The 16,131-nt window shown below is 39.5% G+C and overlaps 1 protein-coding gene across 1 annotated transcript; it reads right to left on the minus strand.

Moving 5' to 3' along the window:
- Positions 1-10,274, minus strand: ndp (norrin cystine knot growth factor NDP). Its single transcript, XM_055215612.2, has 3 exons — positions 10,049-10,274; positions 5,400-5,751; positions 1-991 (listed from the first exon to the last, which is right to left on the minus strand). The coding sequence occupies exons 2-3, from the start codon at positions 5,571-5,573 to the stop codon at positions 767-769; spliced, it is 399 nt and encodes a 132-aa protein (XP_055071587.1). The 5' UTR covers positions 5,574-5,751; positions 10,049-10,274; the 3' UTR covers positions 1-766.
- Between the last annotated feature and the right edge of the window lie 5,857 nt (positions 10,275-16,131).

A 16,131-nucleotide genomic window follows, 5' to 3' on the forward strand; every position in this document is an offset into this window, starting at 1 on the left:
AAATGTGTGAAGGGTGAATTTATTACCACAGACCAGAGGAATTTGGGGAACAATATGCACATATCTATATGTATAAGATTTATCATTCACTGTACTGTACAATTACACAATGAAAACATAGTTATCATAACTGTACATGATTAGCTTGACAGCTCGTTGCTATTATATTTCTCTAAGCCATTAAAAGACTTTGATGATGAAATAAACAGACTTTAACACTGACATTTTCCACATTATAGATCTAACCCAGCGGTTAAAGCAGTAAAATACACTTTTGAAAGGTTTACATAGTCTGAAATGATATTAATTTTACAAGAATGCTTTTAAAGACCATGATTTCTACTTTACACACAAATAATTAGCAAACATATAGTTCACCACTGGCATCCAGTTGCCTTATGTCTATTTATAAATGCAACATTATCTGTTGCGGTCTGTTTATCAAGTTTAGTCAGATATTATATAATAGCTCGAATTTCACTCACGATTTATGGTGTTGTTGTCGGCATCCGCTATTTTACACATGCAGTGATAAAAACAATGGAATGCAATGAAAGTAATTTGACTGGCTGAGCGCATGCGCAGGTGCAACTGTCGCGCGACCATCTGGAAATCCAAACAAACACGGGATGTGATTCTTCTTGAAGTCTTCGGCAGCGCTAATGAATCGTAACATGGTTGCTTATAATCTTCAGCGATAAAATGAACCTGCATCTATTTTTTTATTAACTTTTATCCAGAGGGTCTTTGTCCGCGCTAAATGTATTCAGCTGCACTCCTCGCAGCTGCACGCGAGGATGTAACGGTAAGTGGCCGTTATCCGCGTGCCGCCCGAGCAGCGCAAGCGTACCGCCTTCAGTTTGGAGGTGTGTGGACGGCAGCAGAAACACGTGCTTTTGAAAGGCTGCTTCAGGACAGAGCTGAAAGATATTAGTGGATCCGAGCGGGACGTGTGACTGCAGTGACCCTCACATCGAGCCAGGAGAACCATCTGTGGAGGAAAAACATAAATCAGGTCCATAGTCCAACAAAATATTGTCTACTTGTTTAATTAACAAGTTACTTAAAAGACAAAATAGCTGACAGATAGCAGAACCTTATGTTCAGGACCATGATGTCGTTAACATGGAGATCTTATTTAAAATGATTTTACGAGAACTTGCTGTTATTTGGCCTCAGACCAATGTTCATTTTTAAAAATGAAATTGGAAACCATAAGCCAACAGCCCAACAATGAACCTCTTATGATCCATAGGTGTCATTTTTTAAGTTGAACAGTAAAGATTTTAGTTGAATCTTTTTGTTGAAAGTAAAAAAGAAAAGCAGATACGTGCAACACAAAATTATTTTAAGTGACTCCTGGTGATATACTGAAGTCTTAAGACATGAAGTAAGAAACTTACAGTTATTTACAACATTATTACCGCATTAGGCAAACGGTCCAGAAACACAATTTGCCTTAATGCCGTAATAATTTTTACTAAAGGTGCAAGCTTTTGTGTTCCCTGTTTTTGTGCCCCCCGATGTCTAGGTACACACCAAAACATAATCAGGCTGATTTTGGGCCGATTTCCCCCCTTCCGGCAATCTTAGCTGTGTCCCGATTATCTTGAGGGTTCTACAGATTGTTTTATCAGATTTTCCCTTGGTGTGAGGTGTGTTAAGGGTGTCTTAACCTGATTGGAAGAATGTCGGATCCGCCCCGATCGCGATTCGTAAATATTAAACAATATTTACGATCAAAAATCCTGATGTGTGGGGGGAACCTCAAGGACAAATGCGCGCCCTGCTTACGAGATTATCACGTGAAACGAAACAATATCCAATCAGAAAGCGAGATGATGGAAAACGGACGCAGCACAAAGTTAAGTTGATGTGGACAGCAGAGATGGACCATGTTCTTGCTGTCTCCAGGACTTCACCCAATCCCTTTTTCTTTTATCCACTTGAATTTTCTGTGAAAATCATTCCAAACACTATCATTAAAATTTCATCCTGCATATCGTCGCCATGCTTATTCTAAAGCCTTGCAAGATTTTGCAAGATTTTCTAACTTACATTTGAAACTCTAGTTGAAAATCTGTTTGTGTGTGGTGTGCTGTATTTGACACATCATGGCACACCACACAATATGAGCAAAACGGTTAAATCTAGGATTTTTTAATCCTCATGTTTGTGGTCTATCACATTTTGAAAATCTTATAAGATGTAAAAAATCTTCTGGTGTGTACCCAGCATAAGGGGTGGTACAGTGGACCTGAATTTTATAAATTAGTTCCACGGACCTGAGGTTATTGTTTCATGTTAGTTGAAGTCACCTACATCATAGCCTGAGGGTGAGTAAACTGAAAGCTAACCATTATTTCTGCCCCTGTGTAACTCAATGGTGGAGAATTGCGTTAGCAGCAGAGCGACCACACTAGTCAAACAAACCAGGCTTTGAGTGACAAACGCGCTTGAGTGTGGTTTGGTTTGGATAGTGTGAGTGCGTCCTAAGTCGCTTTGCATAAAAGTGTCTGCCAAATGCATAAAAGTAATGATGTAGTGAACTATCCATTTAATAAAACATATTCAGCCAGGCTACATTATGTTACACAAACAAAAATTAATGTTGTTCCTAAGCTAGTGAACATTTTTAAATGTAGTATAGTATTATACATGTCCTGTTACATCTTTGTTAGTTGATTGGACTAGTCAAGAGGAAATCAAAATGGCTTTTTACTTTTAAAACAAGTTCCTGGTAAAACTTATCAGTACATGTTATACTGTGTTGTCTCGTAATCTTTCAACAAAATGTAATAGCTAGCTCCACTTTTAAAGAGACTTTGGTTTTCAAGAACAGGCCTTTATTATCACTAATCTCTTAATAATTAAAAGTTTGTGTTTCAAATTGTTTTTCAGTTATGTCAGGCCAACTCACCTAGACGGTACACACACAGCAAGCAATTTTGGCTATACTATACTAGCCACATACATGTTCTTTGTACTACTACACAAACTAAACTGTCTTTAGTTCTCTTTAGTTACCTGAGTCTCGTGCCATTCCTAAATTGAACCCTCTGTCAGGACAGGACTAAGATAAGCTTTCCCTGAAAGCTTAAAGTCCTAAACAAAGAAAGCTTCTGTACTCTTCCACTTAGACTTTGCACCTGCATAGAGATGGGAGTGTGCTTGATCTCTCCCAGGCCTAGATGCTCGTGCTACTTGACTCCCCCCAAATACCTCAATCTCACAAATTTGCCTCATCTGCTTTGTGAGGATTGTTGTGTGACAGATGAAAGGCTTTGCACTTTGCAGGGCCAATTTATGGAGGTCAGGGATCCACCTGGCTACATCACTGGACGCTGGGCTTCAGCAACTGATAAAGAGACATTTGCTCATCAAAAACTCCCTTTTATTCAAAGGCTTCATCCTTCTTGTGACTTTTTCTATGTAATTAAAGGCTATGAACTGATGCGATTCTGTGTTCAAAGCGCAGCCTCATCTGCAGTTATAGATGCAAACGTGACCCAGTTCATTGGTCTACTGATTCGGAATATGAGGTGCTGGCCAAACCACAGGCCGCCACATTCCTGGACACTCCGTAAATGGACTCCTATGTCATGTTGTCTGTCAGCTGCCTAGTGTTACCGGAGTGTCACCCTCACTATTATAGGGACAATAGCTTTGTCTGAGGCCAAATGCACTCGATATCCATGACAGGAATCCGACGTCAATGACTGATTATGGCATCCGCATGCTCCTTTGAGTTGATGTCGTAATTCAATGTCACCTAAAACTAAAGGCATACAGCTATGAATGTTAAGCAATCAAAAGATAGATGAGAAGGATTTCAGACTGAGGTTTACGTGAGGTGTGTGGCCCACAGAAAATTCAAGGAAAAATGGCAAGGTGACAAAAGCTGGGCAGCAGATGTAAGCTCCTCTTCCCCTCTATATTTATCTAAGAGTGATCGCGCAGGTGGATCCTATTGTGTAGCACCGCTGCAATTTACATGGAAGCAACAGCCTTCACCATAACTAATGCAATGTGTAATAGGCTTCTTTATAGGGGTGAATAAGTCAGGCTTAATCCATAGTCCGTGCTGCTTTTAGACAATTGATCTATGGATGCAGAGACCTGTCCATAAAATGCTTGACGTTTGGGTTAAATGCATGCTACAAATTATTATGGCTATATACTGATACTTGTCTAATGACTTTCAATGCGTAAAGCTCATCGGGTTTGTCATGTATCAGCCAAATGAGAGATACAGTATGTTAGATTTATTTCTAGCAGGAACTATCCTAGTCACTTTTAGCTGGGGATTCATGGTCATCCAGATTCAGCTGTTTTGTTTGGATCCCCGTGTTACTGAGAAATTATCTTTTGTGTCTTTAAGAAGTGCATTTAGTTTTTTATGGTTGTATTGAAAAGAAATATTGCACATTGAAACACATTTTGGTAGAAAATTGTATTAGCAGCGCAAAAGGTTGTGAGAAGTATCTACCAAATGCATAAATATATCATTCAAAGATACAATAAAGTTTTTTTAAAGCTTCAACAATGGATGATGCCTACTAAACTTCATTTCAAATGTAAGCTAGATATTTGCTGACACAGCCCAGCTGGGCTTGAGAGAGTGTGAGAAACTCCAGTTCACATCTGAAATACAGATACGGAGAGGCAGTTCTTTCAAGGTTATAGCTGAATCAGAGCCTGGATTGTTTCCCATAGTGTTTGTTATCAATTGCTTTATTTTGAAGACATAAATCTAAAGTGCATTATTGTTTTGATAATCAGAAAAATGACTCATCCACAGCACTGTGTGGAGTCTTGGAACTGCGCCACCTCCCAGACATTTTATGTTCCCCATGAGTGCTTATTTCTGGCAGGGTCCTAGGCCTCACAGACAGGTTGTTTGCAGTGTGCTTTGCCAAGGTGTCAGAGTAGCTGAGGGTAGAGGTCACTAGACAAGTCAGCCATGCTATCTGGTGCAGTAAATGAAAACAAGATTTTCAGCCATGGGTTCTAATTATGAGGGACCCTCGGGGTCAGTATTTAAATTTAAAACCTCTCAATGTGTCTGGAGACTTGTTTTTCAAACATCTTGTTAGCAAGAACGTTGTGGGTGTAGAGAATGTATAGTCTTTCAAGAGTGTCTGACCTTCCTGGCAATTTTTGTTATTTAATGAGCAACATGGGAGCTCAGTTTCGCTTGCATTATGTGTATGTGCACAGTGTGCCTCTCAGTTCAATGCTAATAAGAAAGACTGTGTTGGAAATTGAACCACAAAACCTCTTGGATAACTGACCTGAACAATTAAGCTAAATTCTATGCTACAAACCCATACTTGATTTTAAAGTGCTGGCCATTCTGGATCGACAAAGGAAATGTAAAATAATTTGAAGGTTCTTACCTTTGCATTGCACTTGTAGATGGGATGTGTGATGGTCTCCACAAAATGGTGTCTCATACACCTGTCCGGATTGTTGTCCCCCAAGTGTCCACTCTCTGCCTTACAGGTGACACCATGCAGGATACTCAGTAGAGGACATGTGACCAGAAGAAGTAGGATCCCAGACTGACTCATACCCACTGGTGTTAACGTACAAACTTCCAGAGGAATACAGAATGGTGAATCGTCTCCTACAGAAGACAATGAAGAGGTTTCCACTGATGTTGTGATGCCACACAAGTGAACCGAAACATGCAGTAAGCTTTCTCCTTAAAATCAGCCATCCCCTTGGGTTCTGCAGGTCTGGATCTATCTGTGGGTAGAGAATGAAGCAAAGGTTAGCTTGGGATGCAAAGCAAAGAATAGTCCTTCCATAGCAAGCCACATGAGAGCATGATATCAAGTGATATTTTGCGTATGATGCCCAGATTGTGGTGAAAAGACCACCGCTGTTTAAGTCTTGGTGAAAGTCAAGGTGAAAAAGAGAGAAGGGGAGTTTGTCTCTGTGAGAACCCATCGATGACAGATGACCCGAGACAGACGTCTGTTGTGTCTTTGCCAGTTGGTTTAGGTGATTGCTGCTGTGTCTCGAACCAGAAACAAGTGGGCTGTGATGTATGAGGACTTCTGGCAGGCCAATGTGCTGTTATTCTAAAAATCCCAACACCGTGTCTTTATTACACAGCAGAGAAACTGAATATGTTAATGAACAGCCTAGAGCAAATTTCCCCCGAAATGAATTTTTCATAAGAAATTGGTCTCGGAGCAAGTTCTCTCATGACAAGGTGACAACTGCCAACTAAAATTTGTATATATTTGTGTATATTTATATATACCAACTGTATATGTACTGGACATTTAGGGTGCATATAGAGTATATAAGTATATTTCATAGGCTTAGTGCGCTACTGTCCTCACGACAATGATGTAAAATGTTTCATGTGTGGCAGTTAAAATCAATGAGCCACAACCGCTAAAAGGTTTGGTGTAATGAGGGGGAAAAGAGTAGCAAAACCCTTAGGGTAACAGACTCTGGATCAGACTGATACACAGAGCGGAAATTATTATTCACTAAAACATTGCCTGCATTAAGCCAGAATTCATTTCTGTCCGAATATTATTTTGAAACCGGCAATTGCTCAAAAATTGCAAACACATCAGGCTAATCTAAAACTTTCCCTTTGTGTTTTTCTTACTGCAGGGAAACATTTAACTTTAGCATTCCACGCGTACAAAATTTAAGTATCAATTTGCCTGTTTAAATAAATATTCCCTGAAATGTTTAACTGCACTAGAACACATATGTTGCAAGGTTTACTCAAGCAGACATCACCGTCGGTTCTTAACTCGGACGCTTCGGATATAGGACACACTCATTTCATCGTTTATTTAATATCAACATATCATGCATACCAGCTGCCATCATTATCATCGTCGTGCTATGGCATGAATGTTGACATTCGAACCTTGTAGAGAATGTCTGCCGTGCTGATTTGAAGACCTCGTAATGAGGCTTAACAATCAGAGGTAGACACTCCTCGCTCAATAGGTAACTGCAGATCCAATTTAGTTCATAAACAATGAGAGTGTGACCTCATGGTGCAACCATGCATGTCGGCTTCATTTGTTGGGGGCTTCCAAGGCTGTGGTTAGGGAAAATTTAGGTCGTACTGCTCCCCAGCACTCAATTCTGTGGAAACGCTATAAGGTAAGGCTTAAAACCATGGCATCCACACCTGCTTCAACCATTTATAAACTCAAGCGTGTCTACAAACGACAGCAGGACTTTGCTTCCATCTTAGACAACCCATGTGTCCACCACCTCTGCCCTTTGACCTAACCATCAGAAATGTTGCCCCCTCTGGCCTGGTCTCCTCTTTATCTGATAGAAATTTTGAGTACATAGACCAGGGAAATTTGCTTTGACGTTGTTGCTTTTGGTTTGGAGTCTGACTGAGCTGATCTAATGCAATGCTAAACACAAACGTTTCCTTTAATTACCCTTTATAACACAGCAAGAGACCGGGCCAAACCCCCCTCCAAATAAATGTTTTCTCGGAAGTAACATTTTTGGAGGTGTTTGAAACCAAATGACTCTTCATGTCACAAACAAGGCGGACTGACACAATGAATTACCGTAAAACTACATTAGAGATGCAAAAGAAAGGTATTTTTCATTTTTACTAACTGCCAAATTTGCTCCAATGGGAAGAAAAATAACAATAAACAAATTTAAAAGGAAGGCAAGAGCCAGGAGTGTGTGAGACTTTCCAGAAATCCCTTGCACAGAACTCCCAGGCCCAGACTAGTTGCCTAGGGCCTGTGCTTTAACCAGGAGTCCTGTGGTGGGTAATGCCACTTACGGAGCGGACCCCTAGAACGAACTGTCCCTAGGCACGGCCCTGGTGGTTGTGGATCTTTTGATCATGGCTGATCCTCTCGGGCTGTGGCAGGGTTTGAAAGGGGCCTCACCGTCTGCGCTATTAGTACTGTGAAATTCCTAACATACAAAAGCAGCCACAGGTTAGGGGCCGTATGGCAGGAAGTGTTGCACACTATTTAGATCAGCGGTACTTCTTACCTCAATTGGGGCCCTGTGTTAACACTAATACAAACCATTTGATTTGGGAACACTTTGAGGTTTTAAATTTGGAGCATCATCAATTTTTTTTTTTTTTGCAGACTGGGGATAATAGATCTTGATGTAGATCTCTGTCTCCTATTCTAGTGTTTGTTGTTTTTTCTGCTTAAGCTAAAGCACAGACTGTCACTATAAGGAGAATTTTAGACTAAAATGCCCTTTAGGGAACGAAATGGTTTGGGCTATGGGTTAAGACAATGGAAACAGTTTACCTATATGTGTAGCTCAATTTTTGGGGTAATCCATGTTAAAGTCACTGTGCTGACAGAAAAATCTTATCTGAACCAGGAAGAGACTGTATAAACCATAATTGTTGTTTGTACAAAAATAGTGTTACAAACACTTTGAAGTTAGGCGAATTGATTAAAACTGGGGTATGTTTCCCAATAGCATCGTTAACTAGCCATGGTTGTTGTTACCATGAACTTGCGACCTATTTGCTTTTGGGAAATGCACTCCTGGTTGATCATCTTTGCCATGTTTTAATGAAACGGCAACGCTATGCTTGACAAGGAGAAATACGCATAAACCAGCATGGAAATTCATGTGGGTCTGACATGGTCTTTTCAGCACCGTTTTCCATAAACAACTCAGAATTAATTTCATAAATTGCTCAAGTACTCTACCAAAGATATAAAAACTTCAGAAGGGCACCGATCAGAGACCAACAGCAGCTGAGCCCACAGTTGTCAAATGGTTCGGACCCACGGTCGCCCCATATCTGTCATTCTATTTGCCAATAAGTAGAATCGTCTTCACAGTCACATTGGCATGCTCGATCCCCCTCCTCCTGTGCATTGGTTACGTCAGTGTTTTCTGCTTGTTTAGCACCCTATTGTTTCACCGGCTTTTAATAAACCAAAGGGCAGATTCCTGCTGGGATCACCCCACAGCCCTCCTCCGTTGCCCATCTGCAACCCAAGCAGCATACCAGGGGCACTGCCACCGCACGCCGACGCCAGTAACTCGCGTCTCCTTTGCGCCACAGCTAAACCCCACACTAAATATATCTCTCTGTGATAAAGATAAGACAAACACAGTGGGTTTAACTCTAACTTGTTACCAATAGCACGGCACCATGTGAGCCAATGTTAAACCAATGTTAGCTTTACATTTAGCTTCTTAGAAAAGCGCCGGTCTTGTCTGAACGCAAAAGGATGAAAGTGTGTGTGCATAGCAAAGCCGTGCAGGGGTTTGGAGTTAAATTAATTAGAGGGCCATGTTATGTTATGTGTCCTGTTAACCTTCTACTTTAATTTGACGTGCAAATTGATGGCTGTCGTCATCTTCTGAATATACCACTCACAGGTTTGAAGGCTGTGCACGCTATTACTGCACAGTTGAAGGGCTTAAAAAGGCGTAAAAGAGCTACGGTATACAATACTGAGCTTTAATAACTACACATAATGGTGGTTGGTGTAGTCTACTTGTACATCACACATCTGGGGGGAAGTGTGTTAAGTCTCTTACGCATATATTGGCATATATTCTCAAACATGTAATTGCAAAACATTAAGGAACTGATGGCTTACCTTAGCAACTGAGTCAGCCTATTGTCTCACTGCATTTATCTGTCTTGAGCTTCTGCTCATAAAATCTTTCTTCTGTTATGGCTCGCTTGAAATCACTGTAATCTTCTTATGCGTATTAATAAGCAGTCGCTCTCCAAACTGAGATCAGTTTAAATACATTTTTTGCTGTTTAATTGATCAGTGGCCGTATTTTGCTTGTTTGCCGCAAATAATACATTGTAGAAAAAGAACATTTGTTAGATGAGTCCATTTACATAAAGCACATTAATATTTCAACAGCACTATATTTAGTAACAAAATCTTGTTTTGTAATGCATGCACTGCTGGAACAAGACAATACTGTGAATGCCTTAACAGTAATGTACCGCAATTAACCTTGCAGCCGATACATGTAACTCTGATGACCCGAGTCACCTTTACAACACCGGTGGTCTTACCTTAAGCCAGATGCCTTTGAACCCGCAATATCCAATCCTTGCAGCTGCCTCCTCTCATACAGAAATGAAATTTCTTTAGCAACAATTGCCTGTAGATCTCTTTCTCTCGCCCTCATTCACTTGTTCTCTCCTTTCTCTCCGGTTCTGTTTTACTCACGCTCTCTCTCATGCATGCCGAATGTGTGCGAGCGGTGACTCTTCCCCCTCCCTCTCGGCTTCCCTCCTCCCTCCGCTTTTAAATTCACACCCTCTTTTATTGAGGAATCACATGGAAAAGAGAAAGGATGGATGATGTACATCTCGGGATGGTTGTCAGATGTGGAACGTGACACAGCAGTCATATATCACCTTAGATATACACAAACACATACTCACCCCCAGCTGCCACACTGACACGCTCTCGCAAACAAATGGGGATTCCAGCAAAAATCAGGGGACTGAGCAAAAGTCTTTTACAAGGTGCAGGTTATAAAACTGTTAGCGGAGTTCGTTTTTAAGAAAAACAGTTGAGTTGCTTTGCTGTCTTTGTGTTACGCTTGGGACTAAACAACAGGATTTGGGAGGTGTAACTCAATTCAGCTGGAAGCGATTTCGAAGTACAGATAAAGCATGGAGAAAACAATAATTTATCATTTAAAAACAAACAAAAGGGGAAACATCAATAAATGTATTAAATGTATATCTTTATAATACACAAGAATGTGTTTTGAACATCTTAAAGCATGCAATAAGAACTGTATTTGTAGCGTTTGGAATATGAAACTAGAAATGAGAACTCAATAAAAAACAGATGTGTAATTACGAGTTCCCAATGAATGCATAATTACTATTTCACATCTTTGACATGGAGAGCATCCAGCATAGAAGTTTTTCTCAATGTTTGTCTTTCTGTAGCCAAAAATGTTTTCCACACAAGTCATTTTAACATTATGGTCGGGGAGAAGGTTGAAATTAAATTACCCCAAATATTGGCACTAGAGGAAGAAAAGGCTAACTGAAACATGGACCTCATCCAAATGGGAACTAAGGGTTTATACTAGAAAATCTGATAATAAGAGCTTACCAACTTTGCATTCAGCAGTTCAACGGTGCATCTGAAAAAGTGAACCGTGTTAACCCTTGTGTGTTGTTGGGGCCATTTTTTTGTTATAATTTGGCCACAACTTTCTCTGAGTCTCAGCAAATGGAATGATTTTTGGTGACAAATCTTATATTTACACATATTTTAAGAAAATGCTTTGAAATTTAAAAAACCCTCAAAAATATACCGTAGGCAAATTTACTACCCTTTCGTGTAATGGCCACTAAAATAAACTGCTGTAAAAATGTATTAGATTATTTTTCCCCCTTTTTTTTTGCATAAATCTGTGAATCAACCTCAGTACTGATCAAAACTACCAAATGTTTAAAAAAAATTCCATGATTTTAACTCTTTAATTGTCAAGTTTATAAGTGGTGTCATTGATTTGGGGAAAACACACAAAATTACAGATTTTCAATATCAAAAGTGATTGTAGACTGGATTTTCTTTTACCCTTTTCACAGTCTTGGGCATGTAAAAGATCAGAAAAAAACCTTGGCTTTATTGCATTTTTAGTTTTTGTGCAGCATCTTAATTTTTTTCTCCCTTATTTATTGTTTGTGGCCATTTTTGGCCCATTGACTTCCATTATAACAAAATGTTTTGATTGCAGAGTCATGACACCTTATTATCATGCATTTTTGATTCTTTGAGTTTTTTCCTTTTGCAAAGAGGTAAAATTTGTAATTTTTACTGTTGATCACCATGTGGCACCATTAACCCTTTAGTAGGCCTGTGCAAAAAACAGAGCAACATGAAAGGGTAGTGAATTGGAACAATTCACAAGGGTTAATCAATTTGAAAATTAACTTAATGTAAAGATTCTCATGTTTAACAATCAACCAATAGCTAAAGAGCAAATACTGAATACAAAAATAAACCACACTTATTGAGTCAAAAAGGGACTAACTCAACACCACCAAACCACTCCAATTCATTATGCTGTGCACAAACTGGCATACAAATTTAGGTTGCAGAGGCCCTGCTACAAAGCTTTGGGGGTCAAATGTTTATTCAACATAACAATCTGCAAGACTTTAGCGTGAGCTCACAAATGTTCTCACCTTCTATGTCTTGACCCTTTGACAGCGGAATCATTAACAACAACCCGCTGCACCTCACCACTTCAGAATCTGAATTAAAGCACATTAACACAATGCTAATTTAAAGTGGTCTAATCATGACAACAGGGTTATATTACATGACCACTAACAGGGTATTTTTGTGAGGTGTACAAGTTCAGACGGATATTGCACACACGCATAGAGTATAAATAAAACATTTCTCTGAATCCTTAATGAAAGCGAGAGATAAAATAGGACTGGAGTTCACCTGGTATGTAAGCCAGAGCAAAATGGCCTTAGCAGAGATTTCCTCCAAAAGCTTGGCCTAGATGCTTTTATTGTATCCGGGAGCATCTGTAGTCTTTCAGCGCTCAACTATTTATTCAGCTCCAATCGTTTCACCATTTGATGTGGGCACAGGTATTGTATATGTTGGGATTAACGGCCTAAATTTGGCCTTTCAGCTGTGTCCTTTTAATCCTCTTTTCGTTTCAGTAAATTTTTTTATTGACGTACGTACAGTATGGAGTCTTTCTAGAAGAGCTAAAACCTCTAGGAGGACTGTTTGTGGGGAACGAAAAAGCCCATTTGTGTTCTTCACATCATCACTGTAGTACAGCCCTGACAGTATTTATTCATTCGGATTCATGTCTCCCTTTCGAAAACTATGCAAGCCAAAACGTTTGAGCCAAGCATTTGATATTCTGCAATACAACATGACAATAAGTTCTCATAATATTGTGTGATTTATATTTAAAAAGAAAAACATGCAATCTCACCGTATTTCAAAAATGAGTTCCTTGGGGGATGCAAAACTGTTCCATAGTCCTAAATTACAACCTGTAGAAGAGCTTTTAGACAATACCTGCCAAAGACAACCTTACATTGATCACTGTACCAGGCTTAGCCGGCAGGACTCAAAAAACATATTATCTAAAAGAACTGTTTTTGCACGAAAATAAGATGGGATCACAGCAAGATCCAGTCTGTGAAGAATTAAATGAGTGGTTCAATTATATAAACAAGTCAATTATTTAAAATGGAGATCAAAATTAAAGAACAACCTACAATTCTTACATTTCAAAATCAGATTTCGAGGGTGTAGGTTTGGGAAACCGGATTAACCTTAATGCTACGTACACACCAAACGCGGGACATCGCGTTACTTGCTCTTGATTACTTGCGGGATTTAACTTAGTGTCATGCGAATTTTTCGCTCAAGTTGAATATTTTCAACTTGGGCGAGGACGCGTTTGAGGCAAATAGTATCATAGATTACATACAAAGTCAATCAGACGCGTCCTCGCGCGGGGCGATGCGAATGACGCGTCTGATTGACTTTGTATGTAATCTACTCGCGCAAAACAATGAACTCGCATTTGGTGTGAACCCACAGTAAGACCTGGAGTCTCATTTATAAAGCGCGTATGAACAAAGGGAGGCTGGAAACGTGCATACACCAGTTTCCACGCAAAGGTTGTGATCTATAAAAAAAAACCTTGATGGGAGAATGGGCTTGCAGGGTGGGATCTGAGGATGATTCATGTAGGTACACTTGCAGGTGATCTGTGATTTATAAAGGGAACATTGCTTTGTTTTATAAGTCCTAGTATTTTTTGCCGTATGCCATTTTTGGCTTTGGTGCGCACAGTTTTATAAATGAGACCCCTGGTGTGTCCACATACGTGGACATCACATTTTTTTGGTTGTTTGCACCAAAATACTTCATTCTGTGTAACTGGAACCTGTTGTACACAAACGTGGACAATTACAATCCTTCATGTTCAAAGAAAAATATTTGGTTATTATATTTATTGGTTCTTCCCAACCCCAGATGGCTGGAAGAAATCTAAAATGCAAGCCAAACCAAAGCTCGGGGCTTAGGATGTTAAAACAGTCATTATTTTTTACCCATTTAAATTTTTCCTAACACATTCCAGGGGCACATTCTGTAAATAATGTATATGATGAGACAGACTGTCATTGAAAGTATTTGAATCCCCTAAGGTTATTTGTTCAAACCCCAGAGTGTTCGGTTGCTGTGTTCTTATCACCAATCTACCCCTATCGCAAGTGTACTGCCAGTCACTTCGGCTAATTTATGTCTGCCAATAACTGCAGCAATACATCACCATGGCTTTGACAGTTACATTAGTGTTCAACAACCTCCAATGGACCTCTAAAAAATTAATTGGAGATCTTTAGCCCCCAGAGACTTTTATTACCTTTTCCTGAGTGGAAACTGTAGAAGACTCTAGAGATTAAATAAACATCAATGAAACAAGAGGTGGGAAATATTAAAATGTTGAACAGAGGTTTGTCAATACACTCAACTGGTAATGAAAAGTTTGGCACTGTCCCAAATGGCATTCTTGATGTGCACTATGTACATTATATGTGTCATAAAGTTTAAAAGACAGTATGTGTCCCGTTTGTCATCAGCCAAGTGGTTGATGTCCTCAGGGCAACATTATGTTGACCCCGGGACAACATTTTTATCAACCAATCCGTTCTCAGAAATAAGTTTACAGTTTGTTTCAAGTTTAAAGAGCACCTATTCATGAATATCAGCTGACGTCACTCACATCTCAAACTTGTCTTCCACCATTTTGAGTACCTGAAGTGGTCGCAAAAGAACTAGAAGCTATGCCTTCAATATGTTGTGAGCATCAAAATCGCAATTTTTACAACACTAAGAAGGCTTGACACAACATGATACTTGGCTTGATCATTGAGAACATTGTTTGTGTACACAGAGTTTACTAAAAAGAAGGTTTTGAATAACTGACTTTGGCTGTTTTGGTATCCGCTCGTCGCCATCTTGCCAGTCAAGATGTATCGATCTCCGAATGCAACGTAAGGAGGGAGGAGAGTGAAGATGGATAGCTCCTAAAGCATGGTTCCATATAAATGCACGGATAATTCGTTGTTTTGTCGCAGGTGAAAAACAATATTGACCTTCTAGTTGAAAAAGGAGCCTCATATGACATTCACACATTCATTCATTCATTCACATTCGTAAATCAATTGGTTATGTCTGGCAAAGATGGCGAGCTGACACCAAAACAGCCAAAGTCAGTTGTTCAAAACCTTTCTTTTTAGTAAACTCTGTGTACACAAACAATGTTTTTAATGCTCGCGTTCATGTGTAGAGATCCAGGTGATACTTCAAGCATGTTGTGTTGTACCTTCTTAGTGTTGTAAAAATAGTGGTAGTTTGGTAGCAGTGGACAGCGGTTGGAAGAACGCATCTGGGATCGAGTAGGCATCACACCCTAACCAAGATATTTTTTTTTAAAGTAGAGTTTCTTTTCATGACAGTCGAGGTGCAAAATGATGTCTTTCGTAGCCTTTTTCTGAATCCATAAGAATCATAAACAGTAAAAGATAAGAAATCCGTAAATCGTAGCAAGCTAGCCAATGCTTGTTAGTTTAATCCGCTTACCCGCTTCCTATCCCTACCATGTTTATATATATATATATATAAATATATATTATTTCTCCCAAGGGTTTTTTGTTCTTCTAGGAGTTTTTCCCACTGGGTTTTCTCCTAGGGGGTTTTTCGTCCCTGGGAAAGTCAGACAACTTTGGCTTAACTTAAGCACTTTACTGTATACGTTACATTATTATTACGCTTGCTTGTGCGGTTTATCCTTAGCCGCAACATTCTCCTTCATATATTATCTATTGATTTTCTGTGTTCTCCCCTACATTTACTCACGTAAAGCTGGTTTGCAACAATTAACAATTGTGAAAAGCGCTATATAAATAAAATTGAATTGAATAATAGCCTAGGTACTCAAGATGGCGGCAGTAAGCGAAAAAAAAGGGGCGGTGACTGATAATCATCTATTGTCTGATTCACATTTGTCCTATTGTCAGTTTTTACATTTCCTTTGGTGTGTAGGTGTGTATTAGTACATGTTATCGATATCCAA

Source organism: Misgurnus anguillicaudatus, chromosome 17, assembly GCF_027580225.2.
Source record: "Misgurnus anguillicaudatus chromosome 17, ASM2758022v2, whole genome shotgun sequence".
In the NCBI taxonomy this organism is placed as follows: domain Eukaryota; kingdom Metazoa; phylum Chordata; class Actinopteri; order Cypriniformes; family Cobitidae; genus Misgurnus; species Misgurnus anguillicaudatus.